General features: G+C 42.4%; 1 protein-coding gene across 2 annotated transcripts; it reads right to left on the minus strand.

Moving 5' to 3' along the window:
• Positions 1-1,333: 1,333 nt before the first annotated feature.
• Positions 1,334-27,681, minus strand: MTCH1 (mitochondrial carrier 1). Of its 2 annotated transcripts, none has more exons than XM_033917788.1 (12): positions 27,499-27,681; positions 24,807-24,891; positions 21,666-21,772; positions 17,343-17,420; positions 16,212-16,269; positions 16,009-16,060; positions 13,449-13,508; positions 13,029-13,122; positions 11,951-11,998; positions 11,575-11,642; positions 8,482-8,557; positions 1,334-5,945 (listed from the first exon to the last, which is right to left on the minus strand). In XM_033917788.1, exons 1-12 carry the CDS (start codon positions 27,631-27,633, stop codon positions 5,886-5,888), a joined length of 921 nt encoding a protein of 306 aa, XP_033773679.1. In that variant the 5' UTR covers positions 27,634-27,681; the 3' UTR covers positions 1,334-5,885. The 2 variants fall into 2 exon arrangements, with proteins under 2 accessions (XP_033773679.1, XP_033773678.1); XM_033917787.1 differs by having other exon boundaries at positions 11,951-12,001.
• Between the last annotated feature and the right edge of the window lie 37 nt (positions 27,682-27,718).

Here is a 27,718-nt window from a genome sequence, read left to right on the forward strand (position 1 = left end):
AAATATTAGCTTAAATCCAGCTCAAGTCCTCAAATGGGATCCAAAATGTAAATAACAGCGAGAATAAAGAAAATCCTATCTTAAAGAAATTATGGTAGGTTGGCAGAGATAAGGGCACCGAGACATCGACAAAAATGTTGTCCGTTGGGGAGGGTCAAAGAAAACAAATTTATGTGATTTATAATATATTACACATTTACATGGGTGACGAAGGAAAAAGGTAGCCCCCAAAGCTAAAACGCCCATTTTCATTAATAAAAATTCTTTCCTACGTCTTTGTGTATCACATGCTAGGTCTGGGAACATATTAACTTTAAATCCCAAAAATTCTTTTGTTTATTTTTTTTTTTAAACATTCGTAACCACCAACCCCCTTTTCTACGAAGCCGCGCTAGCGGTTTTTAGCGCAAAGAGCCGTGCCGAGTGCCTCACGCTGCTCCCGACACTTAGGGCTCCTTTTACTAAGGTGTGCTAACATTTTTAGCGCATGCACAAGATTAGCGCGTGCCACAGTGTGCGCTAGCTGAAAAATTACCGCCTGCTTAAAAGGAGGCGGTAACGGCTAGCGTCCCTTTGTAAAAGGAGCCCTTAGCGTTCCTATGAGCGTCGGGAGCAGCGTGGCTCCCTGCGCTAGAAACTGCTAGCACAGTTTCGTAGAAGAGGCCCCAAGTCTTATCTAAAGTAAGGGCAACTGTCAAAAGTAAAGGAGCTATTAAGGTGCATTTTAGTCAAACTTTTAATGTTATATTATCTGTAATGCACTGACAATGTTTTGGAAATTCAATAAAGATTTAAAAAAAAAAAAAAAAAGTAAAGTAGCTACTTCCCTATCAGAAACTTCTAATAAAGCCGACACGTTCGAGTCCTGGTTCACGCTTTGTTGGTTATTTTGCGCCTTACTTGGAAGGTAGTAATCTTGTGTGAAGGGAGGTAATGAAGCCTCCAGGACCTCCAATATTTCAATCAAGTAGCGTTTTAACATTTCCCTAGGAGTTATTGTAGTATTCCTAGGAAATGCTTGAGTACCTGATTGTAAAACCGCTTAGATAACCTTGATAGGCGGTATATAAAATCCTAATAAACTTGAAACTTGAATCTAAGATTATTATTTCTACAAGCATTTTCTAGTGACTCGAGTTTTCTTCTTAGATTTAGAATCAGAAAATAATATTAAATATTGAACTAGGCCAGTTACTGGGCAGACTTGCACGGTCTGTGTCTGTGTATGGCCGTTTGGTGGAGGATGGGCAGGGGAGGGTGTAGATGGCTGGGAGGGTGTAGATGGGCTGGAGTAAGTCTTAACAGAGATTTCGGAGTTGGAACCCAAGCACAGTACCGGGTAAAGCTTTGGATTCTTGCCCAGAAATAGCTAAGAAGAAAAATTAAAAAAAAAAAAAAATTTAAATTGAATCAGGTTGGGCAGACTGGATGGATCATTCGGGTCTTTATCTGCCGTCATCTACTATGTTACTATGTAGATTTGTGTTATCTCTGATTAGCCTCTCTTGTATTTGTTTTGAAGATTTTATTTCTTGCTGCAAATTTTCTACTACAATTTTAGAGTCGCCAGTCATTTGCTTTAAATTGATAATTATCTTAATCATATTATTTTAATCTCCCTTCAATCTGTTGAAATTGGGGATTAATAGGGCTCCTTTTCCTATGATGCGCTAACGCCTCCTTAGAGCTTGCGTTAGTATTTTTTGTTTAGCGCGAGGTTAGTGCACGCTAATCTTTAGCGCGTGCTAAAAACGCTAGCGCACTTTAGTAAAAGGAGCCCCTAGTCTTAACTAAATTAGCCGCGAGATCCCACAAGCTGTCTAATGGTACTTCGCAGGGTTTTTGAAGTTAAGAAAACTGTAAATGTCAAGTACTTTGCTCACCCACTGGCAAGTCTTCTTGTCGCTGTTCTGGCTGGATTAATCCAGTCCCTGGTGTTATCAAGTCTTCCGAATCCATAGTCAGGCTTCCTTGTAAGGACTGAGAGCCTGAATCTCCAGTCCCCGTTATGATCTCTCTAGCCTCCGAGGGAGGTTGCGTTCCAACTCCCGAAGTTCCTCCACCCACGGGGAACTGGTAGTTTGTGGATGCGGGGGCGATGCTCTCATGTCAGGACTGAGATTGTTTCCAAACCCTGGGAGATCTGCCCCGGTATGCCCTGCATGTGCTGGTCTATATTCCCGAAGACGGCAATCCCGGAGCGTTGCGAGGCACTGGCAGCACTTCTCCCCCTCCTCTTTGGTATTATTCCGAAGAAAATATCAGATAAAAACAATGAAAAGCGGATTTCTAGAGCAAACCCACAGGAGCATGTAACTCAGCAAACCTATCCAGCGGCCATCTTGGATTGTGATTTTTTTTTCCAAATCTCTCATCATTAGTTTTATCAACTGTAATCACCAGCTCCAAACATACCAGCTCTAGAAAATTTTCTTCTAAGTGATACTTTACAAGGGCACCTCTATCAGAACTGTTTCCTATCCAAATCTGCCACATTTTCTTTCAGTTCTTCCCAATTTCCTTACATCAACAAATTTAAAATACAGCATTATAGGGCAGCTTAGCTCTGGTAGTTCACACATACAGCAAAATGTTACAACACACAGGTAAAAATCCATGTATGTTTGTACAAAAGCCTAGATATAAGCTGTACAAATTCACCAAATAGAGACAGCTGTGCTACAAATCAATGAAACATTAAAACACCCCACACAGATGCAAGGCTGGAGATTTTACAAAATATCAATACAATTTAAAAAATGTAAAAATCTACACAATTACTGCAGGAACCCGAGGGTACCCAGTGGACTAATTTGTGAAGTGGGAGTAGTAAGAAGTTACAATGCTTTGATCACCACACATGATAGACATGTGGCTCAGCCAATCTCTAGTGAGCAAAGCTGCAGCATATTTGCACCAGAGAGGTGGAGCTTATATACTCCAAATGCAGCAGCTTTCAGTAGACTTCCGGGGCTTGTGTCATGATGACTAGCTCAGTGGTTCCCAACCCTGTCCTGAAGGACCACCAGGCCAGTCGGGTTTTCAGGATAGCCCTAATGAATATGCATGGAGCAGATTTGCATGCCTGGCCCCTCCATGCATATTCATTAGGGCTATCCTGAAAACCCGACTGGCCTGGTGGTCCTCCAGGAGAGGGTTGGGAACCACTGGACTAGCTGGTAGTATGCATTGCTACATTTGCGTGTTTCATTTCCCTTCAGGTGCACTTTAAAGTTTCCTGAAGCAGATAGGATGTCCTGACTGCACTCACACTCACCAGAGCAGTCACTTTTGCTCCATACCCGATTCCAAATCCAAGTTGAAGGCAAAGCAGAAAGGCACAGAATTAAAGCTAAAGTCCTATTATGTTAATGAAGATCTGTGAAGTCAGCCTTTCATGGCACTAAGCTCCGATAGCAGCTCTGGTGTCTGTCCTTAACAGCGCCATCAATGTCCGTTTCAACGCCCGTAGAGTTGAGATATCACAGTTCTGCTCCTCTCTTGCCCCGCCTCCTGCTCCCAAGACGCATTTTTTTCAGGCGAAACATAAGGACATAGGAAGTAAAACATAATTCCACATTCAAATAAGAGACGCAAAAAAAACTGCAGAGATCCACCTTCTCATATTCCTGTCAGAAATGAACTGATACGTCAATTATGCTTTAATACAATTCTGCCACTGTCTTTCAACAAGAACTGCCACAATTTTCTAATCAAAACCTTAAAGCTGATCTATTTTCTTTAATTAGAACGCTGTATTTGGGCCGGCTCAGAGGCTCACAAGGAAAGTCCTGGGTATCATTCACAGCAGCAGCGTAGGGAAGGAATCAGTGCACAATGGTGACAGCTAGTGGCTGGATTGAGGGCCAATAACCACAGGGTTCCTGAAAAAGCTCTAATGTATAGCCCCCAGGAGAGGTCTACCGCCTCAGTGACCAGGCTATAAGATGAGAGGAAATATTTAAATTACAGATAAATCCCTGTGAGGCACCACGGCCCAAGAGAGCCTGGTTTCAACTGAGTTGGAAGCCCAATGGAGCAGGAAGATATTGCTTTGTAAAAAGTTATATACATACACATACAGTTTTCATTCCAAAAATTCTTGGTAGGTCAGGATACTGTTCATCAAATTAATGTAAGAATTATTCAGAAACACTGCAGGCTGTCAGTTCCTTCCTCAGCCAATATAATAATCCATTCAACTATGTGAATTCAAATGCCGATATCTGCCGATTAGCAAGATCCATATGGTCTATTCCACAGTGAAATCCATTTTATATCATACTGTATGTGACCTGGGCAAATAGGAGCAGATCTCTGTAACCCATACAGAGCACTTCCTCATTATCCAAACCCAGTTTGTCTGGAACTTTCTAACAGACTGAATTTATAGCCCATCCTGTTCTCTGGAAACCCCAGACACACAAGACTGTACTAAATACTGGATCATAAGCATAGTTTGGGAAGGGGAATAGGAGCAACATCCTACCCCCCAAAAAAAGAATAAAATAAAATAAAATTCTGTAGGGGCTGGTACTGAATCGGATCCCCTCCCCCATCTCTATCTTGCCTCCCTTTCCCCTTAAATTAAACAGGGAAACTACACATATGACAAACACTTTTTACAGACTCACTATCAGATTACCTGTGGGTATCTGAAGCAGCCCTCTTTTGTTCCTTCATTCCTCTGGCTCCCAACAAACATATTCTGGGATTTGAAGTTCAACTTCTTCAATGGGACCAGAGCTACAAGTCACAGAGCTAGCCTGGGAGTTAAGTTCAAGAGAAATAAAGAAGGGCAAAGCAGGGAAGGGCTCGGCAAGCATGAACCCTCTATCCTGTTTGTTGCAGGTGGTCCGGGTCCCGTTGCATCTTTGTCAGGTAGAAATCAACCTTTCAGCCATCATGCTATGGCTTTCTTCAGGGTATGCGTTGAAGTCTGCAGAGTGACTCTGGAAATAGCGAGATTGGGAGCAATTTGAATTTTGGCGGGAAAGTCAGTTGGTCAGAAATTTGAATTTGCTGTGAAAGTCCATAGAATGGAAAAGTCTGTGGTAGGTTTAAAGATGTATCCTGTTTCACACAGAGACATTATATTACATTGCATTATATTAGTGCGGATTACAAAAGAGGCGAGCTGGACATTTCCAGAATTACAGGTTCGGATACTTGTTACACAACTATGACACTGTCCGAGATATGAGAAACTTGGTATGGCATTAGCAAGCCTTTACAAAGGTCTTGAACAGTAGGGTCTTTATTTCCCTTCGGAGGGTTTTGAAGTCAGGCGACGTTAACAGGGTGTGGGTGATATGGTGGTCTAGTTTCGCTGCCCGAGTTGCTAGTAATCCATCGTACAACCTCTTGCGCTGTGTGCCTCTGATTGGGGGGGGGGAATAAATAGAATCTGTGCTCTCCTTGAGCGTTCCGGATAAGGCGATTGTTCAGGTAGGTGCGGGCGGTGCCATTCAGGACTTTGTTTAGTAGACAGTAGAATCTGAATAATATTCGTGCTTGGAAGCCAGTGCGTGTCTAGGTATGCTGAAGTGATGTGATCATATTTGCTTAAAGAGTAGATCAGTCTGAGGGCCGTGTTTTGTACAGTCTGTTATTGTTTTATCACGCTTGCGGGGCAGGGTAGATACAGGACATTGCAGTAGTCCGGTAGCCCGAGAACTACTGGTCCCTTATTGCCTGCACCAGAACCCTCTGCAGGTAAGCCACTTACCAAAGACGACTGGCACATCCAGGCCACAAATCCTTTCACATCCAGGGCTTCCACTGCAACTGATAAACTATCTACCCAACCTTTTAAAATGTTCCCTAGACGTGTCCATTTTTAAACACTTTGCCCTCCCCCTTTTCCAGAAATGTAGAGAACTGATCTAATACTTGGATGCTGGCAGTCTGCGAAAAAAGAGAGTCGAACCTCGGAATAGCAGGCCCTGGGGAAAAACAAAGAAAGAAAGATAATTACCAAAGGAAGACAGAGTGCAGCTGAGAAAGAGAGAAAAGGGAAGGAGGGAGAACACGAGGTAAAAAAAAATGAGGAAAATTTGTGCAAATGTGATACCGTGTGGAGGAGGGGAGGGAAGATCAGGAGGAGTGAAGAGAAGCAGAATAGAAGAGGGAATGGGACTTGTACACCACTTTTTTGTGGTTATACATTCAAAGCAGTTTAAATACCTGTATATACAGGTACTTATTTTGTACCCAGGGCAATGGAGGATTAAGTGACTTGCTCAGGGTCACAAGTAACAGCGCTGGGATTCAATCCCACAACCTCAGGGTGCTGAGGCAGCAGCTCTATCACTAGGCCACGCCTCACATCATCAGCTCACGCTTGGTGTCAATATTGGATTGGAAGAAAACTGGGAATTTTCATAGACTGCGATACCGCATACTGGGTCATCTGAAAGCTGCTGTAGTATTGGACCACACAGGCCCCTTCTCCAGAAGAAGCAACACCGTCTCTGGAGGATTCATCAGAAACATGATTTGGGGCTTGAAGATAATGCTCTAATTCAGGGGAGGGCCGGAATCCAGTCGGGTTTTCAGGATTTCCTCAATGAATATGCATGGAAAGCATTGCATGCAAGTAGATCTCATGCATATTCATTGGGGAAATCCTGAAAACCCGACTGGATTCTGGCCCTCGAGGGCCGCAGTCGCCCACCCCTGCTCTAACTTGATGGGCTGTGTCTGTGTTGGTGCTATGGCACCAACTTTTTCTGCAAGTTTTATGTAAATCCCTGACCGACTACTCTATAGCACGTCTACATGTAAGGACTATTATGTCTGCTCTGCCAGTTGGAAAGTCTCCACAGTCTTGTAATGAGTTAGTACAACAGTGGCCTTCACAAATTTTTTAAGCGAGGGACATTTTGGGTCCAAAAGGGCTAAGGAAAGTCAACAAATAATTTTCCAGCTTGGGGCCATGATCCCCACAGCGCTTCTTGACATTCATTCCTACATCCCGTGCAAATACAGGACCAGACTCCGCATGCAATACACCACCAGAGAAATAGAAACGCATTTCCTCCTGAACAGTGCAAAATATAGACAGCAAATGTAAATGCTCAAAACTTCAATCACTGAATTGAAAATAAAATCATTTATGGCCACGTATTTGGACTTGGAGGATGAGATGTACGGTGTCTGCATCTATGAGACAAATGTGGTTTTTCTTGTTAAATAGAGCATTTTGGACTACAGAAATTAGATAGTTCCAAGTCTAATAGATGCTGGCACTGTCATCTCAAAGTTGGGACACTGGATCATCTATTGTACTATTGTCCCTTGATACTTAAACTTTGGAGATCCATTTGGGATCAAGTGAATGAAGTACTGCAAAATCCTGTGGCATTGACGTATGATACTGTACTATTTGGTATGTTAATGAGGGCCAAAAGTCAAATATCTTCCCATACTAATAAACTCCTCTTTATTATGACAGGGGTTGCCATACATCTTATTTTGAGGAATTGGAAAAACTGGGATCGGTTAAATTACACTTTCTGGTGGGAATCTCTGTGTCATACTTTTAAAATGGAACATATGATGGCCATACAACAGGGATAGTATAGGAAATTTCTGGATGTTTGGGAACCATTGACAAAATTCTGTAAGGACTGATAACCAATTTTATTATATGGTCTTTTTAATATACACATCCACATCCAGGGGGGGAGGGGGGCTTTGCATTGCAATCTTAAAATGGGAAAGTTATTAATTGATTCTATGTATTTGGTTTTCTTGATTATTGGGTGGGAGGGAGGGTTAAAATAGTTGCTTATTTATGTCTGTAGGATCAATGTGCTCTTCTTGTACTATTATATGTATATATATTTTATTTTATTGAATCTTTATTGATTTTCCAAACTACAACTGTGCAAAACAAATATAGGCGTTTAGGCAGAGGAAGGCCATAATCAAAACAAGGACGTTTGGTTTGGTTATGGACACTTTCCCTGCTTCTGCTTTGAACGTTTAAGGACTTAGGCCAAAAAGGGACTTAGACGGGTTTTTTGATTATGCCCCTCCACAGCTTTAGTATTAGATAGGAGTCAGTCTATATCTATATATATTTAGTGCATTTTACTGATCTCCCATTTCTGAGTTGTAGTACCCTGGTTGTTCCAAATGATTGGATCTACATCCATTTTTGGCATTAACTTTTTAGCATTCAGCTTCCTTCTCAAATCTGTCTATTTTTCCATATCTTATCCTTCTCTCCCTCCATGTGCACTATCTCCTCCCTCTCTCGGTCCTTCCCCTTTCCTCCCACCTTTCTTGCATCCATCCCCCCCCAAAAAAAATGTATATTTATATACACGCACGCTTTCTATGGATTTCTAGGAGTCTGGATGTCCTGATGACTGGACAGTGAACATTCTGAGTCAGTCTCTCTGAAAAATAAGAACATTCAGCCAACCAAAACCCTGGCTGAATAGGCACCAATTAAAGCCAGAATTGTCTCACCTGAGCAGCCAGAGATTTCCAACACTGGATCCAGGAGGAAAATACAGGAGAATACGGAGGAAGACCAGCAACGAGCCTATGTTTTCAGAGAGAAGCGAACAGCTCAGAAGCAGAACACATGGGGAAGGGAGAGGCAGGGGGGTCTAGCACAAATAAGCGGCCACTAGAAACAAGCTGGCTAATATTTAAACCCTGCAGCTGGCATTTAAGTCAGCCACATACATTCCGCATTATACATCCAGCCCTATGGCTACATAGTTTAATTTAGTCTTTGTGTGACTGGCCTAAATTATACAGATTATACGTAGTTTATTCATTTATATCCCACTTTTATCAAAGTGGGTTACAGAAATACATACATATTAATCATTGCAAACATTGATAAATAGCAGACAATTTAAAAAACCTCCCCTTGAACACATCATTCAAATCCTAAGATAAATATAAGCGCTCAATTCTCATATTTCATTTTGTCTGTTAGTGCAGTCATCTGTGTTAAGTATTCTTGACTATTGTAATATTATTTATCTAGGTGCTTATAAGAAAATCTTTTAAAAATTGAGAGTGGTTCAAAACACTGCAGTTCGACTGATTTTTGGTCTAAAAAAAATGGGAGCGTATTACTCCATATTGTCAGAAACTGCATTGGCTGCCGATTGAGGCCAGAGTTTCGTCTAAGTTTGCTTGCATTTGTTACAAATCAATCTTTGGCTTGTCACCCGCCTACCTCGTTTCCCAGTTTCCTTTGAACCACTCAAATAAGCTTTCACGTAGGGTTCGTTTGTTTACATTCCCTCCTATTAAATTATGCTGATATAAAAGGATTTTTGAAAGATCTCTTTCTTTTCAGGTTGCTCAACTGAATGTGTGGTTTGGAAAAATCATGCATGGAGCTTTCTCCTATCTTGATTTTAGGAAATTATTGAAGATCCAATTATTTGATAAATTTGTATCCTAATTGCAGTTTAATTTTTTCTCTTAAATTTTATACTTTTCTCCTGTTTAACTACCCGACGTATTTCCATTTTTTAAACTGGATTTACTTGTTGTGAACTGCCTAGAACCATTACTTGGTTAGGCGGTATATAAAAAAATAAAATTATTATTATTTACAAAAGAGATTGCGACTACCTAGCACCGCCGTCTGTGTAGTTGGACGGAATACCCTCGCTCCAACCTGGCACCAGAGCAATCTGTAAGAGTTTTAATATTTGCGTAGTGCCGCCGAAAGTTCATGCATAGGGCACAAATATATTTCACAGCCCCTGTGCAAAGGGCAGCTCTAACACTATTTATTTGTATGCTTTAAAGGGACACACATAATTGGCCTAAGTGCTTTTCTACAAGGTTGCGCTTGAGCACAAAACTGAGCGGGCGACACCTACATGTGGGTGGAACATGGGCCTGCCTCCCAGTGAAGTGAATAAGTTATGTTACGTGTGCCCATGCTATGGTTAAGCAAGGCCTATGGCTGGCATAATTACAGGCACCTAAATAGAAAAAGATGTGTCGATGATAGGTTATGCTTGTATTCTGTAGCAGTATCTGGACAGATGCTCCCTGTGCTACTTTGGGGGGCCTAAAAGGAGCCACTCCCCTCTCATAGAATTGAAACCCAACGCACTTTTCCCTCATGATTTGCGGTTTTAGGACTCATGATTTCAATTATTCTCGATTTCCTAAAACTGGAATCACCCCCACCTCCCTCCCGGACCTTACCTGGTGGTGTAGCGGTCTTTCAGGGCAGGAGCAATCTTCCTACGCTCCTGCCCCTTGCAGATTACTCATACAAAATGGCTGCCGTGAGTTCCCGTCGTAGTCTTGCTCCTGCTCCGAAAGACCGTTAGACCACCAGGTAAAGTCCGGGATGCCGAGGGGGGGGGGAAGGCGGGGTGGGTCAGAGCAGGCCCAAAAGTTATTCGCGAATTTTCAATATTTGCGGGCCAGCTCTGCCCCTAACCCCCACGAATACTGAGGGAGGAGTGTAGAGTCAATTCTCAAAACACAACGTCAGCATAACTGCCCAGAGGCGCTTAACAATTAATGTGCGCACAAACGGTTTTAGCGCTCGAAACGTACGCAGCAGCGATGGCCATAAGTTGTAATTAAATGTTGATGACATTGTTTGCTCAGAGAACAGCGTACAAACCAACCCTGCTCTTACCACGGAAAGATAAGGCAGCTCGGAGCTGGAAGGTTTGAAGAGAGGATTTCTTTCAATTTTCAGTTGAAAATCTACTCATTTTGATTTCTTTTGGAAGTGGAAGAAAGCCTGTGGAAGAAGACTGGAAGTGCCGGTACCGAGAAAGAAAATAGGGAGAGTCCAGGCAAATTCGAAAGTACATGTTGGCACTTCTTTTCTGTACTTAAATATAAACCTTCCAAATTAAAAAGAAATGGAAAAGTTTATAGTTTTACCTTGCTTTGTAAAATTCTCCGCATTCTTTTATACTGCATGCATTTTATATATTTCTTCCGCTAGATGCCTTCAATTGCTGTCTTTTTAAATAACTTGTACTGTTTGTATCTTATCCAATTGTTGTGAACCGCTTAGAACTCTCGGGTATGGTGGCATATAAAAATAAATTTATTATTATTATTATATTTAAAGGCACAGAAGAGCATTTGCTTGGCACATGTGCACAAGAACTGCGCTTATTGTGAAGCTCTTCTGCGCATGCATCAAGAATGTTCCTCCTACTTGCTTTTACCTTTAAAGTGCACACACAATTTGATTATCAAATCCTTTGAGCATTGGAGGGCTATTTTTCTGCGCTGCTCTGGAGCTTTGCCATTTGTGCTGTTGTGCAGGCTCTGAGAATTACTACCTAAATGTATAACAGCATTTGAATATAAGGTCTTAAATAGATAAGCAGCAAGGTTATAACAATGTTTTAATCCATTCAGAAAAAATGCTGCTGCAGTTCTCAGCAAGAACCTTCTCCAGAAACCCCCTTTATACAAACACACATACAATGTATTCAGGAACAGTTTTCCTCTTGGAATCCGACTGCTGTGTGTAAGTTCATCGGAGACCACCAGAAGCAACCTAGCCAAGCAGGAATAAGTGGGGTGGGGGTGGGTGGAACTTACCCACAATTATTAATGGCCATCAGGTTACCCACTAATAGGAAGGGACAGGTCAACATGGCTACAGCAATCTGTCCGAGAGAGAGAGAGAACAGTCAATCAGATGAGACCCGTAAAGAGGGAAGGAATTACACAAAGACACAGCATCTACAATGTATATTTATTTGGCTTTGTGGCAGAAGCACAAGCTCACTAGAAAACACGTGGGAATAAGCATTGAACCTCTAGGGAAACAGCTCACATCCAAGCGTACTCAAGCGCAGATATACACAAGATCTGAATTACCCTAGGTATAGTACATACAACTACAGAGGCAGAGTACTATAACCATCCCTTTTGAACAGAGAGGTTGAGGGAGGACAGGGCGACTGGCTCTTACCCCCATAATAAACTTTGTGTAGCTTCGGATCACAGAGGCTTGACGAAGCTGCTGGAAAAGACAAGACAATAAGAGACCACAAACAGGGCTGGATTTACTAACGCAACATAACATTATACTTATAGACTGCGTTACCAAATAGTTCTACGCGGTTTACAAAAGATTATAAACATAATCGTATATTTGAATGAGTCAGCTATTTGGAGAAAAGATAGGTTTTTAGCTGTTTTCCAAAATGTCTGTAAGAAACAGCTGTGAGCTGTGAGGATCGAAATTCTTTTTCAGGAGAAGCTGCCTGAGATGCTAAAGAGTGATTTACTAAAGCAGTGTGTCCCAAACTTTCTGGCCGGCGGCACACTAAACGCAGCACCCCGGCCGGAAGGCACCTGGAAGTGCGCGGTTGTCCACACGCTGATGTCATGCGCGACGTCCGTGCACGGGCCCATCGGTACGATTCAGTGGAGGGATCCGGGAGGAGGGGAGGTACGGTGAGAGGAGGAGAGACGCAGGCGAGGAGGAGACTCACTGCGAGAGGTACGTCCTGAAGGCAGTCAGTTGGCGCGGTTGACTCTCCTCTTCGCCAGTGTGCCGCGGCACACCTGAAATTTCAGGAGGCATACGGTTTGCTATACACTGTACTAAAGCGACATCTTAGGATCTGTGCACGGAAGACTATTAAACCTAAAATTCGCTTCCTATTTAATTGAGGGGGGTGTCTCTTAAATGTTACAGGTTAGGGGTCACAGTCCACATAAATCTATCCCTGACCAAGGAAGCATTTAATCTGTCCTTATAAAGAAAGCTGACTCCAATGTGATAGCAGAGCAAAATAAACAAAATGCCCAATTAAAGCCACTTAATGTCAGTTATAAATCATCAGTGTGCAATCATAAAAGGAGTTACATGAAAGTAGACTGTGCCCCACCCCCCCACTGTGCATCTGAGGTAAGCACAAAAGAAGGTGGCCGGCCTGGTTTTTTTTAGAAGTTCTTACTTTCCTTTACTCAAGTTTTGGTCTGGGAAAGAGAACCAGCATTATTTGTATTGAAAAACTGTTCCATACAAAACTCCCACTCACGTTGTCGTCCACAGCGTATGTATTGATGAAGTGGGACATGAGATTACAGCACCACAGGAAGAGCGCATCCCCTAGGAGATATGGGACCAAACCCCTGCGGAGAGAGAGGGGAGGAAGCCTGAGCAAAGGCATCAACCAGAACTTCACTATCAAAATAAGCAACTTAACTAGGTTCTTAGAACTAATTTGTAGTTAAAAAAAAAAAAAGTATCTGATCACTACTGATCCTAGATATCTCTACTGGTAGATTTTGGTATGGATAAAGACCATTTACTGTTGTTACCCCGACTGTGTCATTCTTTCTGCACCATCTGTCAACTCTCATTTCTCCTTGTCCTTTCTGCTCAAATCTATCTCCCTACACCAAAACCAACTGATGAATTTTGTTTTTTAATTGAACAGAAAATATACAAAACATACACAAAGAATCCCAGGATGCCCTCTTCTTTAAAAATCTTTCCAATGGAGCTTAACACGCTGCTGTGAAAAAGAAAGGAAAAACCAGAGTTATTCTACAGAAAAATGAGCCAACCAAGGGGACCCAAGAGATAAGGGTCAGAAACTGCATTGACCAAGTCAGAGTCAGCACAACTGAGCCCAACTAGGAATCCTGAAGGAAGGGGGTGCCAGAGCTGCCCAATCCCAGCTAGGGACTCAAGGAACTCTTTCCAAAACATAAGCTAACAATTAGAGAATGATATGGGGACAAATTTGTCCCCATCCCCACAAGTTTTGTCGCTGTCCCTGTCTCATTCCTTAACCGCACAAGCCTCGAACACTTATGACTTTAAAGTGTTTGAGGCTTGTGCAGAGGAAGACGGAGCTTAGGCATTGGTGGAATGAGGCATTATGACATCACAATCTGAGCTCTAGAATGTTGCTACTTAGGATTTTAAACTGTTTGAGGCTTGTGCAGAGGAAGACAGAGCTTAGGCATTGGTGGAATGAGGCATTATGACATCACAATCTGAGCTCTAGAATGTTGCTACTTAGGATTTTAAAGTGTTTGAGGCTTGTGCAGATGAGGACGGAGCTTAGGCATTGGTGGAATGAGGCATTATGACATCACAATCTGAGCTCTAGAATGTTGCTACTTAGGATTTTAAAGTGTTTGAGGCTTGTGCAGATGAGGACGGAGCTTAGGCATTGGTGGAATGAGGCATTATGACATCACAAACTGAGCTCTAGAATGTTGCTACTTAGGATTTTAAAGTGTTTCAGGCTTGTGCAGATGAGGACGGAGCTTAGGCATTGGTGGAATGAGGCATTATGACATCACAATCTGAGCTCTAGAATGTTGCTACTTATGATTTTAAAGTGTTTCAGGCTTGTGCAGATGAGGACGGAGCTTAGGCATTGGTGGAATGAGGCATTATGACATCACAAACTGAGCTCTAGAATGTTGCTACTTAGGATTTTAAAGTGTTTGAGGCTTGTGCAGGTGAGGACGGAGCTTAGGCATTGGTGGAATGAGGCATTATGACATCACAATCTGAGCTCTAGAATGTTGCTACTTATGATTTTAAAGTGTTTGAGGCTTGTGCAGAGGAAGACGGAGCTTAGGCATTGGTGGAATGAGGCATTATGACATCACAATCTGAGCTCTAGAATGTTGCTACTTATGATTTTAAAGTGTTTCAGGCTTGTGCAGATGAGGACGGAGCTTAGGCATTGGTGGAATGAGGCATTATGACATCACAATCTGAGCTCTAGAATGTTGCTACTTATGATTTTAAAGTGTTTGAGGCTTGTGCAGGTGAGGACGGAGCTTAGGCATTGGTGGAATGAGGCATTATGACATCACAATCTGAGCTCTAGAATGTTGCTACTTATGATTTTAAAGTGCTTGAGGCTTGTGCAGATGAGGACTGAGCTTAAAGGAATGGGACAGGGACAGGAAAATGAGTTCCCATGGGGACAGGGAAAAATTTGTCCACATGTCATTCTCTACTAACAATCTCTTGGTTACAAGAGAATCAGGAATCACATGTTTTAGGCCAAATAGTCTTTGCCATCTAAACCATTTCATCTGCCCAGTCATGATGGGGGAATTACTAGACGTAATATTTTTCTTTCCTTTGCCTTTTTAGCATCTTCCTTTACCTTGTGTCCTGTGTCGGCAGGTGAGGGCTACATGCATGTCTCTGAAGTGCCAATCCTGCAAGGTATAATGGTACCCTACTTGTGTTAAGAAGGCAGCTGAAGAACCGCTAATTACTGCTGTGTAACAGACTGCTCAGGGGGTGGGGGGTTGGTACTTAACCAGCACATGACCCTGCAGATATACCAGCTGAAAAGTTAAATTTTTATTAAAAAGTTTATTCTTAAAATTTGATAAAACGCTAATCATACATTCTAAGCGTTTAACAGTTAAAAAAATAATTAAAAAGGGGGACAATTAAACTTATTGGTGACACGACAGTACTTACATAGAAACAATAGGGTAGTAGGGAGAAATACAATTTTAAAAGAAAAGAGAACAATTACGGTTAAAAACGAGGGATCATATGAGTGATAAATATAAAAGCAGAATTTGGCATGGAAGGACCCTAAAATTATTTATCAATCATAGGCATCTTTGATTGCTGCTTATCCCCATATGACAGTGATTAACCCTTTCAGGACCATAAGGATCGTAGGCCAATTTTTGTGGTTTTGACGACATTTTTATGGTAAAAAGGGCTTGCAGATGCCAAAAAATTGATTTTTTTTGTGAAATATCATTTTTTTTTTTTTTAATCAAACTTCTGGCTTATGGACAGTGTGGCAAGTGAATCTTCTCGTCAATCTGGCAACGACGCTAATGAATGAATGTCGGAACCAGTTTGTTTACATAAAGGCAGTATCCTATGGAATCCGTACATATCAAATTTAGAACTGTAGACTATCCCAATCAAAATTTATAGGATTTTAAAGTTATGGGACAAATATGTCCCTTGGTCCTGAAAGGGTTAAACTTCTAGAATCAAGCAATGCTTACCTGTACTTCATCTCCCGGCCCACGAACTGGACCATGCAGCGGACAGAGATTACTGGGAATGAAGAAAAGGGAACGAGTCATTCCAACAGATACCATAAAGCAGCGGAGTGCCCCTCACTCTAACCAGGAATGCAGAACAATTTCCTTTTTTCCTAACATCAGGAGGAGATCATTTGCCCTGCGAGACATCCAGCGTTGCTCACCGTGAAAGGGATGGGAGATAATCCTGGATACACATTGTGTGACCATCTCGTGGGAGGTCTGGAGAAGAAGAGAACAAGAGAAGTTGGTATATCTACTTCCGCATACCCTATACCTGTCCACACTCTACACACAGTTTCCAAGTTTATTAAAATTTTGATGAAACGCAAATCAAAACTTCTAAGCGTTTTATAATTTATAATTAAAAAGGAGGCGACAATAAACAAATAAATACTCACAAAACAATACATAACCAATTAGAAACAATAGGAAAATGGAGAGAACTACAAATTAAAAGTAAAGAACACAAAGAAGGCAAACCACAATGGGGAAGCTAGGGAGTAAAGATTATAGAATAACTCTGGCTGTAAATCAAATCTATTTAACAGTCAAATGCATCTTGGAAAAGGAAGGTCTTTAGATTTCCCTTGAATTTATCTAAGTTGTTTTCTACCCTAATATGAAGAGGTAAAGAATTCCATATTGTAGGGGCCATAATTGCGAACGAGGTAGCCCGACGTGTGCTAATAATTTTCAAAGATGGTATATGAAGTAGATACTGAGAAGAGGATCTTAAAGTTCTTATAGGTTCATGTGGAATAAGAAGTTTATGGATAAAGGCCGGTTCTTTGGTGGTTTGAGCCTTGAAAGAAAGGATAGCTGTTTTATATATGATACGGTGTGATATTGGCAACCAGTGAGCTGTTTTTAGTGGTGGAGTAACGTGGTCGAATTTCTTTTTGTTTGTAATAATTTTGATGGCCGTATTTTGTATCAATTGTAGTCATCGGATATCTTTTTGGTAGATACCCTTATACCAGGGGTAGGCAATTCTGGTCCTTGAGAGCTGGAGCCAGGTCAGGTTTTCAGGATACCCACAATAAATATGCATGAGATGGATTTGCATCTCAAGGAGGCAGTGCATGCAAATCCATCTCATACGTATTCATTGTGGCTATCCTGAAAACCTGACCTGGCTCCGGCTCTCGAAGACCGGAATTGCCTACCCCTGCCTTATACAATGCATTACTGTAATCAAGCTTAGATATGCCCATTAGCCACAGGTTTACAGGCTTCTCCCACTTCTCACCACCAGCTCCTAGAAGATAAATGCTAAACTTCGTGCATCTCACCTCTCTCACCACTTTCCTGAGTGAAGTTCTCATGTCATCCTTATTAGACACGTGCTCCATATCCTCCAGAGGACAAACCTTAGCAAAAACGTAAACAAGATACAGAGTAAGAAAGAAGAAAGGAGGTACAGAGACATTCACTCGCCTTGCTGAGAAAAGAAGGGTATATGAGAGATGTATGTGACCGCCATGTCAGCATAAACACTTCCCAGAAAGCCAAAAAGACAACCAGGAGATTCCAACCCAGATGCGCCTCCTGTGTCTACACTCCAAGGCTGCCTCCACTGTACATGAAGATGTGCAGACGCCATACTTCTGCTGAACCTACACTGTGCAGGGGCATGCAGACTGTACATGGCTCCCGCACTTACAGACATAAGAGTTGCCATACTGGGACAGACTGAAGGTCCATTAAGCCCAGTATCCTGTTTCCAACAGAGGCCAACCCAGGTCACAGATACTGGGCAAAATTCCAAGAAGTAAAACAGTTCTTAAGAATAGGCAGTGGATTTCCCCAAGCTTATGGACTTTTGTTTTAGGAAATTTATCTAAACCATTTTTAAACCCTGTTAAGCTAACTGCTTTCATCACATTCTCTGGCATTGAATTCCAGAATTTAATTACACACTGAGTGAAGAAATATTTTCTCCCGTTTGTTTTAAATCTATTACTTAGTAGCTTCTTCGCATGTCCCCTCGTATTTTGGGAAAGAGTAAACAAGCGATTCACATCTACCTTTTCCACTGCACTCAGTATTTTATAGACCTCTATCATATCTCTCCTGAGCCATTTCTTCTCCAGGCTGAAAAGCCCTGACCATTTTAGCCTTTCCTCATAGGGAAGTTGTCCCATCCCTTTTATCATTTTGGTTGCCCTTCTCTATATCTTTTCTAATTCCACTTATACAAAGGGGCATGCAGGCTGCACATGACTCCTATGCTTTCTTGTTATACAGCGTAACCACAAGTTCCTGTGCTGTACCCTAACACAGAGCCATGTATAGAGGAGGAGTAATACACTCACAGCCTCTGGGGCATGCAAGTGACACACTGTTCCTATGCATACAGTGGCTGGGGGTGGGAGGCATGCACAGGGGGCACACAGAACCATATGGAGGTCACTTTATAACAAGCAGCTTACAAAAATGTCCAAAAGATCATTTATTTCAAAAAGGGAAGAGGCACTTACGTACGAGGCGATCTGTTCCAAATCTGGCTAAACTTTGCTTTTGGGAGCACTATGGCCCGGATGCTATAAGCTGCACCGGCGGCCACCGATCACGTGTCAATCATGCAACGGCGCCATTTATAGAAACGCAGCTTTGTGAAAGGTAGGCACCGGAGATGTAGGCCAGGGTTTTCAAGGCCTACATTTCACGTTAATTGCGGCTACGGAGGCGCTTTATGATGCCGTGCCATTTCCGGCATTAGCCATGCCTACAATGTCGTAAAGCGCCTCCACAGTCACGATGCAGATGCCTTTTTATTTTTTTTAGGCACCTACGTTTTTTTTTTAACCGCTTTCACTCCTTTAAAAACAGCGTTTCACACTTAAGTTCGGCGCCAGTAGGGAACCTACAGGCGTCTTAACTTGAGGCACCGTTTATAGATACTAGCTGATTAGCCGGCGTTGCCCGGATATTTATTTATCCCAATCATCTGTCATTTTCGATCATATTTACGTCACCCCCCCTTCCCACCCCCACAGTATTTATTTTTCCAGATAGTAAGTCGTATGTATACCAAGTTTGGTTGAAATCTCTGTATGCGTTCCAGAGTTATGCTGGAACATCATCTCAGCGAGGCCGAAAACTACGGGGTAGAGTCGGTAGACACTAATATCTGTCGTTTTTGAGAATTTTTACATGTCACCCCCACCCAATTTTATATATATATAGATGGACCTGTGTGTACATCACAGAAAAGCAGGTGCCATACTGCTGTATGCCCCATTATTGTTTTAATTTATAACATTTTATTGAAGGAATCCAATAAATATACAATAATATAATAAAATAATCATTACATTTATATTCACAATGTCTATCATCTCTTCAAAATACATTTCCATATTACCCATTACATACCTCTATACCATCCCCCCTATTGCCTACCCCCCTTCCCTTTCACCCCCTCCGGTGTCACCTTTCATTCTGGGATAGGGGTGGGAATAGGAGGGATGATAGTAATATACATGGAATTACTTGAATTGTATTTTTGTTTAATTCATTCATTACAATGTTATAATAATAATATTGTTTTAAATACACGTAGATGCCTACAGGATTTTAGAATAGTCATTGCCTACATATAAAGATAAGCTTTACATGAAGCCAACTCTCTATTAAAGTTTCTCTCATACTGTATATGGCACCAGTGCCTACTCTGCAGGCTACGATTCAAAGGCTCCCAATTTCAGAATAAAGCCTCTCTCATATCAGTCACACCACTGGTCTGCATTCAGACACAAGAACATTAGGGCTGTCCAGAAAAACCTAAAAGTTGGAAAAACCGTGCGAATTGTCATTTTCCCCAAGAATTTGATTGTGCTTGATCAGAAAATAATTTTTTAAAGCCCATCCTGGGCTCACTCAAAGCCACCAATTACATAAAACTCCATTTTTCTTAAAATTTGCTATTATTTTTGCTTAATGGAGCAAATTTCTTGGTGTTATAGCTATAACTTTTGTTTTCACACTCAGCAATGATACATTGAATAAAACATTTATTGCAAAAAAATAATAAAAAAAATCTAGCAGTATTTTATAAAATGAACCTTCAGTGTCTGCACTTTATTGTGGAAAAGAACAGAAATGTAACATACTTCGCTAATAGCTAAACACATACACTTTGGTGTAGTCATCTACCAATGGCGTTCCAAACACTTAAGCATTCAGGCACGGATTCCATAAACCGCGTCCTGATTGTAGGCAGCTGTAGGCGTCCTACAGCTATCTAATCAGCCAATCGGCACGCATGTTTTTTAAAAAAATGCTCCCTAGGCAGGCCGCCTATAGTGAAGGCTCCCTAAGGCTAGATGGTAGCCTTAGGCGAAGGGATCTCCCTGCCACGATTAATATAATGGCCACCAGTCTTCGCCCCTCCCCCTGAACGATCGTGGCAAGAGGGAGCCCAATCCCTCCTGTCGGACCCCCTCCGATGATCGCCGGCAGGAGGGTGCTGACCCCTCCTGCCGGTAGGCCCCCTACCCACCCCCGATGATCGCCGGCAACCTTTCAAGGTAAATCCAGGGGGAGAGTTGGGGGTTTCCATTGGGGGGGTCCGGCAGTAAGGGTTGAGCACCCTCCTGCTGGCAATCATCGGGGTGGGTGGGGGTCTACCAGCAGGAGGGATTGGGCATCCCTCCTGCCTCGTTTGTTCAGGGGGAGGGGGGGGGGGACTGGCAGCCGCAGCCGCTATACTAATTGCAGCAGGGATATCCCTTGTCATGATAAGTGTAGCGGCCGCGTCTAAAGTAACCTGGTTTTGTAACTGGCATCTGTAACATGGACGTCGGTTACAGAATCGAGCTTAGTTTGGGTGGGTGTAGGCCCAATTCTGTGTGTCCTAAACAGAATCCGGGCCTAAATGTCTTCTTTAAATAGTCAGGCTAAAGCCTGCAATGCTGTTCAACTCCTTGCAACAAGGCCTCACGTTGCACTGGGTCTATGATGATGCCAGTGTCAAAATCAGCTATCACTTTAACACCTCACTCAGATGGCTGTGTTGACAAACTGTTCAGCAGTATGGAAGTTTGGATCTTTAAAACCACCTGTCCACTGGTTTTGCCAACCATTCACTGGTAATATCAAGAGCATGAAACAGGAAATGGGATTCAGGTCCAACCAAGTCTCCCAGTGGCGTAGCTTCGGTTTACCTGCTTGAAAACCGGCTTGCCCCGAAAAAACTGCTCGCCAAAAGTGTACGTGTTTAGTTATTAGCAAAGTATGTTAGATTTCTCTTATTTTCCACAATAAAGTGCAGAAATTGAAGGCTCATTTAATAAAATCCTGCTAGATTTTTTGCACAAAATATCTTTTTATCAATGTACCACATAAATTGCTATAATACCAAGAAATTTGCTCAATTAAGCAAAAATAGCAGCAAATTTTAAGAAAAATGGAGCTTTCTGTAATCAGTGGCTTTGAATGACCCCCGAATGGGCTTTAAAACATTTAAAATAATTATTTTCTGATACAAGCACAATCAAATTCATGGGAAAAACTGCAATTCGCAGTTTTTCCAACTTTTAGATTTTTCTGGACAGCCCTAAAGGACATGCACTCTGGAACAGGCGATACAAGCCCTCTTTGCCTCCATTTACCTTCTTCATGCTCCCACGGGTCATCGTACATAAAGCACTGGAGACAAGGCGAGGGGCGAGACCCCGGAAGAGACCCATTCGTCCATCCACTTGCACAATGTGCCTGGCTGGGCAGTAAAACAAATTGTGTATTAAGGACTCATTCCATTACCAGATACACTTGAGCAGTATTTTGTACTGAAATGGCCTAGTTTGTCTTACTCTATACTGAGCTGGCTCTGCCTTCCCTGGAGTTTCCCTCACGTGGCAAACCGGAGAAGAGAGCATCTGGTTTAGTTTCAAGGGGAGAACACAGCAAAGGTTCCTGAAAATGACCACCAACCATTCACTGGAATGTTCTAAAATGACATTCTTATTCTGAGAACGCTTTTTATGACGCTGTAATGGCGGGAGCCTGTTTTCTATCAACAGACCAGTTCCAGCCATCAGAGAATCTCTGAAATTAAATGCAAAGCACCTTCTTATTAAAATTTAAAGAGACATGGATTCATACGAGGGTCATTTCATAAATAATGCACACTATTTTTTTTTTTTTTTAATTTACATGTTCTATTTTTTTTTCAAGTATTTCTTTACAGTCCTTCAATATAGTCTCCCTGCTTTGCAATGACCGAGTGCCAATGTCCGGGAAGCTTCATTATTCCATCCAAGACACCGTTTTCGCTCAGTTGCCGAATGGCTCGGGTAACAGCGGAAGAAAGCTCTGCCAGAGATGCAAAACGATGTCCACACATAGGTTGTTTCAACTTTGGAAAAAGGTCGAAGTCTGGTGGACTCATGTCTGGACTGTAGGGAGCATGAGGTATCACCTCCCAGCGTATTTGCGTAGTTTTTCAATGAGGAGTGGAGAGCTCCATCTTCCCCACAACCAAAAATATTTTGACGAGCTCAATCAAAAGTCAAACAAATGATGATTTTTGCTTATGATCATGAAGGCATCATCATTACAGACAAAGTTCCATGTGGAAGAAGTGTCTTATCGTGATTTTTTTTTACAAAAAATGCACAGAAAAATGCACAAAACCCGACTTCAGTTGCTCTTGGCCGGGCCACTCATTTTTCATGCTTGCCCACACATAGGGAATGTCATCATTGAAAAACTACGCAAATACAGCTGGGAGGCGTTACCTCATGCTCCCTATAATCCAGACATGAGTCTACCAGATTTCGACGTTTTTTCAAAGTTGAAACAACCTATGTGTGGACGTCGTTTAGCATCTCTGGAAGAGCTTTTTTTCCGCCGGTACCCAAACCATTCGGCAACTGAACAAAAACGGTGTCTTAGATGGAATAATGAAGCTTCCCAGATGTTGAGACTCGGTCATTGCAGAGCAGGGGGACTATATTGAAGGATTGTAAAGAAATATTTGGGAAAAAAAAAGTGCAAACTTTTTAAAAAAGTGTGCATTATTTATGAAATGACCCTCGTATATACAAAAGCCTGCTGCCAAACTCATATCCTTCTATGGTAAGCAATTAATGTGGGTGTTGAAAGGGCCATTTACAGGAATATTTGGATGCAAATTAATACGCCTCCAATTACTACTCAGTGTCTTTGTGTTTCATTGTGAGATACCAGCGGCTCCATTTTTAAAGGGAGTTATGGGTCAGCTGCTTCTTACCAGCAACAGACCCAGCTCCGTAGCATCTCCATTTTCTGCCACCTGTGGCTGGTGGGGAGGGCTCTCACCTTGGCACAGAAAGCAAGCTGACAGCCTTCTTCTCATGACTGAGTGGTCAGGTTTATATGTCATTAAATATACAGTATTTTGATTTGGTCAAATCGCTACATACAGATTGAAGAAACTCGGGATTAACGTCAGGAAGTACTCTTTCACAGAGAGGTTGGTAGATGCTCTGGAATGGAAGCGAGGGGGATGAAAATGGTAACTGAATTAAAAAATGCATGGGATAAACATAAAGAATCCTATATGGAAGAAATGAAACCAAACAAGCTTAGTGATGAATAAATGGTAACCCTAGGAACTGAGATGCAAAGCCAGTGCTGGGCAGACTTCTCTGGTCTGTGCCCTGAAAACAGCAAGGATAAATCAAGGACATATATTGTAGTAACATCTTGTTGGGCTGAATGGATAGACCATACAGGTCTGTTTATCTGCTATCATCTACTATGGTGCTAAGCTACCAGGGCGATACCTTCATTGTTTTTGAGAAACTAGGCATGTCTATGCTATGTCATAGCTATGTATATGTTATGTTCTGAATGTCAGGGAGTCAAATGCGAGCAAGCGAGAGCTCCTGGGACTTTTGGAATGCATGATACTTTAACGTACAGCTTTTCTTTCCTGCATGACATCTGGGTTAGAGGGCACTTTCTCCCTTCTAGGTGCTGCTCCATATACCTAATACTGATCCCTTGTCACTGGAGACTGGAAGACAGAAGCCAAGAGTACAGGATCCTAAAGCTACAAAGGACTGTGTTGGTTTTTAGCTGTGTTGTTTGGAGTCACATGTTATCATAGTCTAATCTAATCTTCTATTTGTGCGTCGCTCATACCTATATAGGCTCAAGGCAACTGTAAAAAGAGGCAAGAGGGGAGAGGAAGAGGAGGGAGAGAGGGAAGGTGGATAAGTAGGAGGGAGAGGAAGGGGAGAGTGGAGGTGGGAGGGAAGGGGAGAGAGGAGAGGGTAAAGGAGATTAAGTATCGAGGTGATGTGCTAGAGTGGGAGAATATTTATAGTTTGACTATTACTTGAAATATTAATATGACTCAATATCTGAAAAGCTGTTAGTGAGTCTACTAAAGTCCTTAGAAACTCCATGTTTGAGCAACGGACATGCATGTTCCCTACAGCCCAAATACCTGGGAGCTAATTAACAAAAAACATCAAGAATCCAAAGTTCTTATTTTGTTTTTAAATTGTTCTCTTTATTAAATATTTCTTATGCCTGATACATGCACAATAAAATTATATATCATGAACAATACATATAGTAGTTACACCTAGTGCACCACTTATAACCCCTTCTCTCTAAATTCTCTAGTAATGGAGGCAATTTTCAAAATGATTTCAGAGACCCAAAATGGGAAAGCTTAATTTGACAACAGGCTTGGATTTCCACCTCAGAACTTACAAGAGGTGCTGGCCAGATGTAAAGAGCAGCAAACACAAACTCACCATAGGTGAAAAAGCCAGGCAGGTATAATACTTTTCTACCCAGCAGGTTGGTCCCTTCTACTGGAGAAAGTGGTTCATGTCCAACCTTCAAAGACAGACACAAAATAATGGGTTTGTTGTCAGGTCTTCTGCACTCTGTCCCATCATTCCACAGTCCAGCTCAATATGTCATCATGCAAGTCATGAAGAAACCCAGCTAAGCACAGTAAAATATCCCATCTCACTCAAAAATCCAAGATATACTTCTCCCTCCGTATTCACTGTGATAGGGGATTAACAGAACCGCAAATAACTTTTTCATATGTTATTCGCTGTTTTCTATTAAAAAACATTGCAAATATGGTGAAACTGCAAATAACATGGTGGGAGACCTGGCCAGTTCCTGAAGGAGAGGCAAAACATGATTAAGAAAGTGCTGGGAATCAGCGATTTTTCTCTGTAAACGCTTGGAATTAGCAATTTCTCTATGCAAGCTGACGTAATTTGGGGGGGAGGAGTCAGCAAGCTAGAACCATGAATAATCGAAACCGCGAATATGGAGGGAGAAGTGTAACCTAAATTACAGGACATGGCTCCATACTCTCTAGAACAGGGGTGTCAAAGTCCCTCCTCGAGGGCCGCAATCCAGTCAGATTTTCAGGATAATATGCATGAGATCTATTTGCATGCACTGCTTTCATTGTATGGTAATAGATCTCATGCATATTCAGTGGGGAAAACCAGAAAACCCGACTGGATTGCGGTCCTTGAGGAGGGACTGACACCCCTGCTCTAGAATATAACTCACCATTGAAGTATCTCAGCTATTAACACAGAGCTGTCATTCCCAGTCTATATATACTGTAGCACCCTTCAGGACAATATGCCAGCTAACATAAGTAGCAGTAAGCAGTGCTGATTAAGTTATCATCTAGCAATGGTTCCTAACCCTGTCCTGGAGGACCACTAGGCCACTCGGGTTTTCAGGCTAGCCCTAATGAATATGCACGAGAGAGACTTGCATATAATGGATGTGACAGGCATGCAAATCTGCTCCATGCATATTCATTAGGGCTAGCCTGAAAACCCGATTGGCCTGGTGGTCCTCCAGGACAGGGTTGGGAACCACTGATCTATAGGCCTACTGGATGCATGAAGGTACATTCTCTGTCCCTAGGGGCTCACAAACTAAGGTGTGTTTTGTACTTCAGGCAATAGAGTTAAAAATGACTTGCCAGGTTCACAAGCAGCTGTACTGGAAACCAAATCCAGTTCCTCAAGATCTCAGCTTTCTGCACTAACCGTTAGGCTACTCCTCGACTCCACTATTTCTGGCATCCAAGCCCAAAACCCAACATCACATCCAACAATTCAGCTGCCAGCTCAGTTGTGTGCTTCGTTTCCCATCCATCCATCCCTCTTAATCTGATTCTTTTCCCCAGCCCCTTTACTCATGGAAATGCCTCTCGTCACCTCGCCCAATACCAGTTCTGGGCCATGCTAGATTGTCCTATTGTATTAGCTTATATTCTATGTCATTCTTTCTCTCCAGCACATCCCCCCCCCCTTTCAGCTTCACTGTCTTCTCAAATCTGTTTCCTGAATCAGAATGCCTTTAACCCAGCATCATCATTCATTCCAGACTTCTCCTTCCCAGGTTCTCCTCCTTCCCATCATCCTTTTATTTCATTTTATCCTGATTTACTGATCAAATATGCACCTCCATTATTTCCTCCTTAGACCATTACCTTCTCCTTCCACTGCAACTCACCGACTTCATCTTCTCCTTTTAAACCCTTCCCTCATTCATTCTCTTCTGCACTCATAGATTCTAACCATTCAAAATGATATGGGGTGTCAAAACATAACACAAGTTTATTTCATCTATGGACACAAATTAGGCAGCTTCTCCCTGCTTACTTCTCCAGCACTCTCACCCTCTTCTATAAGAACATAAGAATAGCCTTACTGGGTCAGACCAATGGTCCATCAAGCCCGGTAGCCCGTTCTCACGGTGGCCAATCCAGGTCCCTAGTACCTGGCCCAAACTCAAGGAGTAGCAACATTCCAGAATCCCAAAAAGTAACAAAAAATTCTAGAACCCCAAAGAGTATCAAGATTCCATACAGAATCCCAAAGAATAGCAAGATTCTGGAACCCCAAAGAGTAGCAACATTCCATACAGTATCCCAACGAATAGCAAGATTCTGAAACGCCAAAGAGTAGCAACATTCCATACAGAATCTCAAAGAATAGCAAGATTCTGGAACCCCAAAGAGTAGCAACATTCCATACAGAATCCCAAAGAATAGCAAGATTCTGGAACCCCAAAGAGTAGCAACATTCCATACAGAATCCCAAAGAATAGCAAGATTCTGGAACCCCAAAGAGTATCAAGATTCCATACAGAATCCCAAAGAATAGCAAGATTCTGGAACCCCAAAGAGTAGCAACATTCCATACAGAATCTCAAAGAATAGCAAGATTCTGGAACCCCAAAGAGTAGCAACATTCCATACAGAATCTCAAAGAATAGCAAGATTCTGGAACCCCAAAGAGTAGCAACATTCCATGCTACCGATCCAGTGCAAGCAGTGGCTTCCCCCATGTCTCAATAACAGACTATGGACTTTTCCTCCAGGAACTCCACTCCTCCCTCCTCCGCTTTTCCCCCCTCTCCAGCCTCGACGCCTGCCCTCGTCCCCCTCCCCACCTGAATCAACAGCTTGGCATAAATCAGCGGGTGGCTGAGCAGCGTCACGCCCGCTCCCAAGAGGACAAAGAGAGCCTCTCCCGCCTCGCCCGGGGCAGGGCCGCCAGCCTCCGACTCCGTCCCCTTGGCCGCCATAACTAAGCCCAAACAGAGCAGAAAGGCCAATAACACCGCGCGACCGCTTCCCGGAGAAGCCTGCGAGCGAGGGCACGTGATTCGG

This window comes from Geotrypetes seraphini, chromosome 13 (genome assembly GCF_902459505.1).
Source record: "Geotrypetes seraphini chromosome 13, aGeoSer1.1, whole genome shotgun sequence".
Taxonomy (NCBI): Eukaryota; Metazoa; Chordata; class Amphibia; order Gymnophiona; family Dermophiidae; genus Geotrypetes; species Geotrypetes seraphini.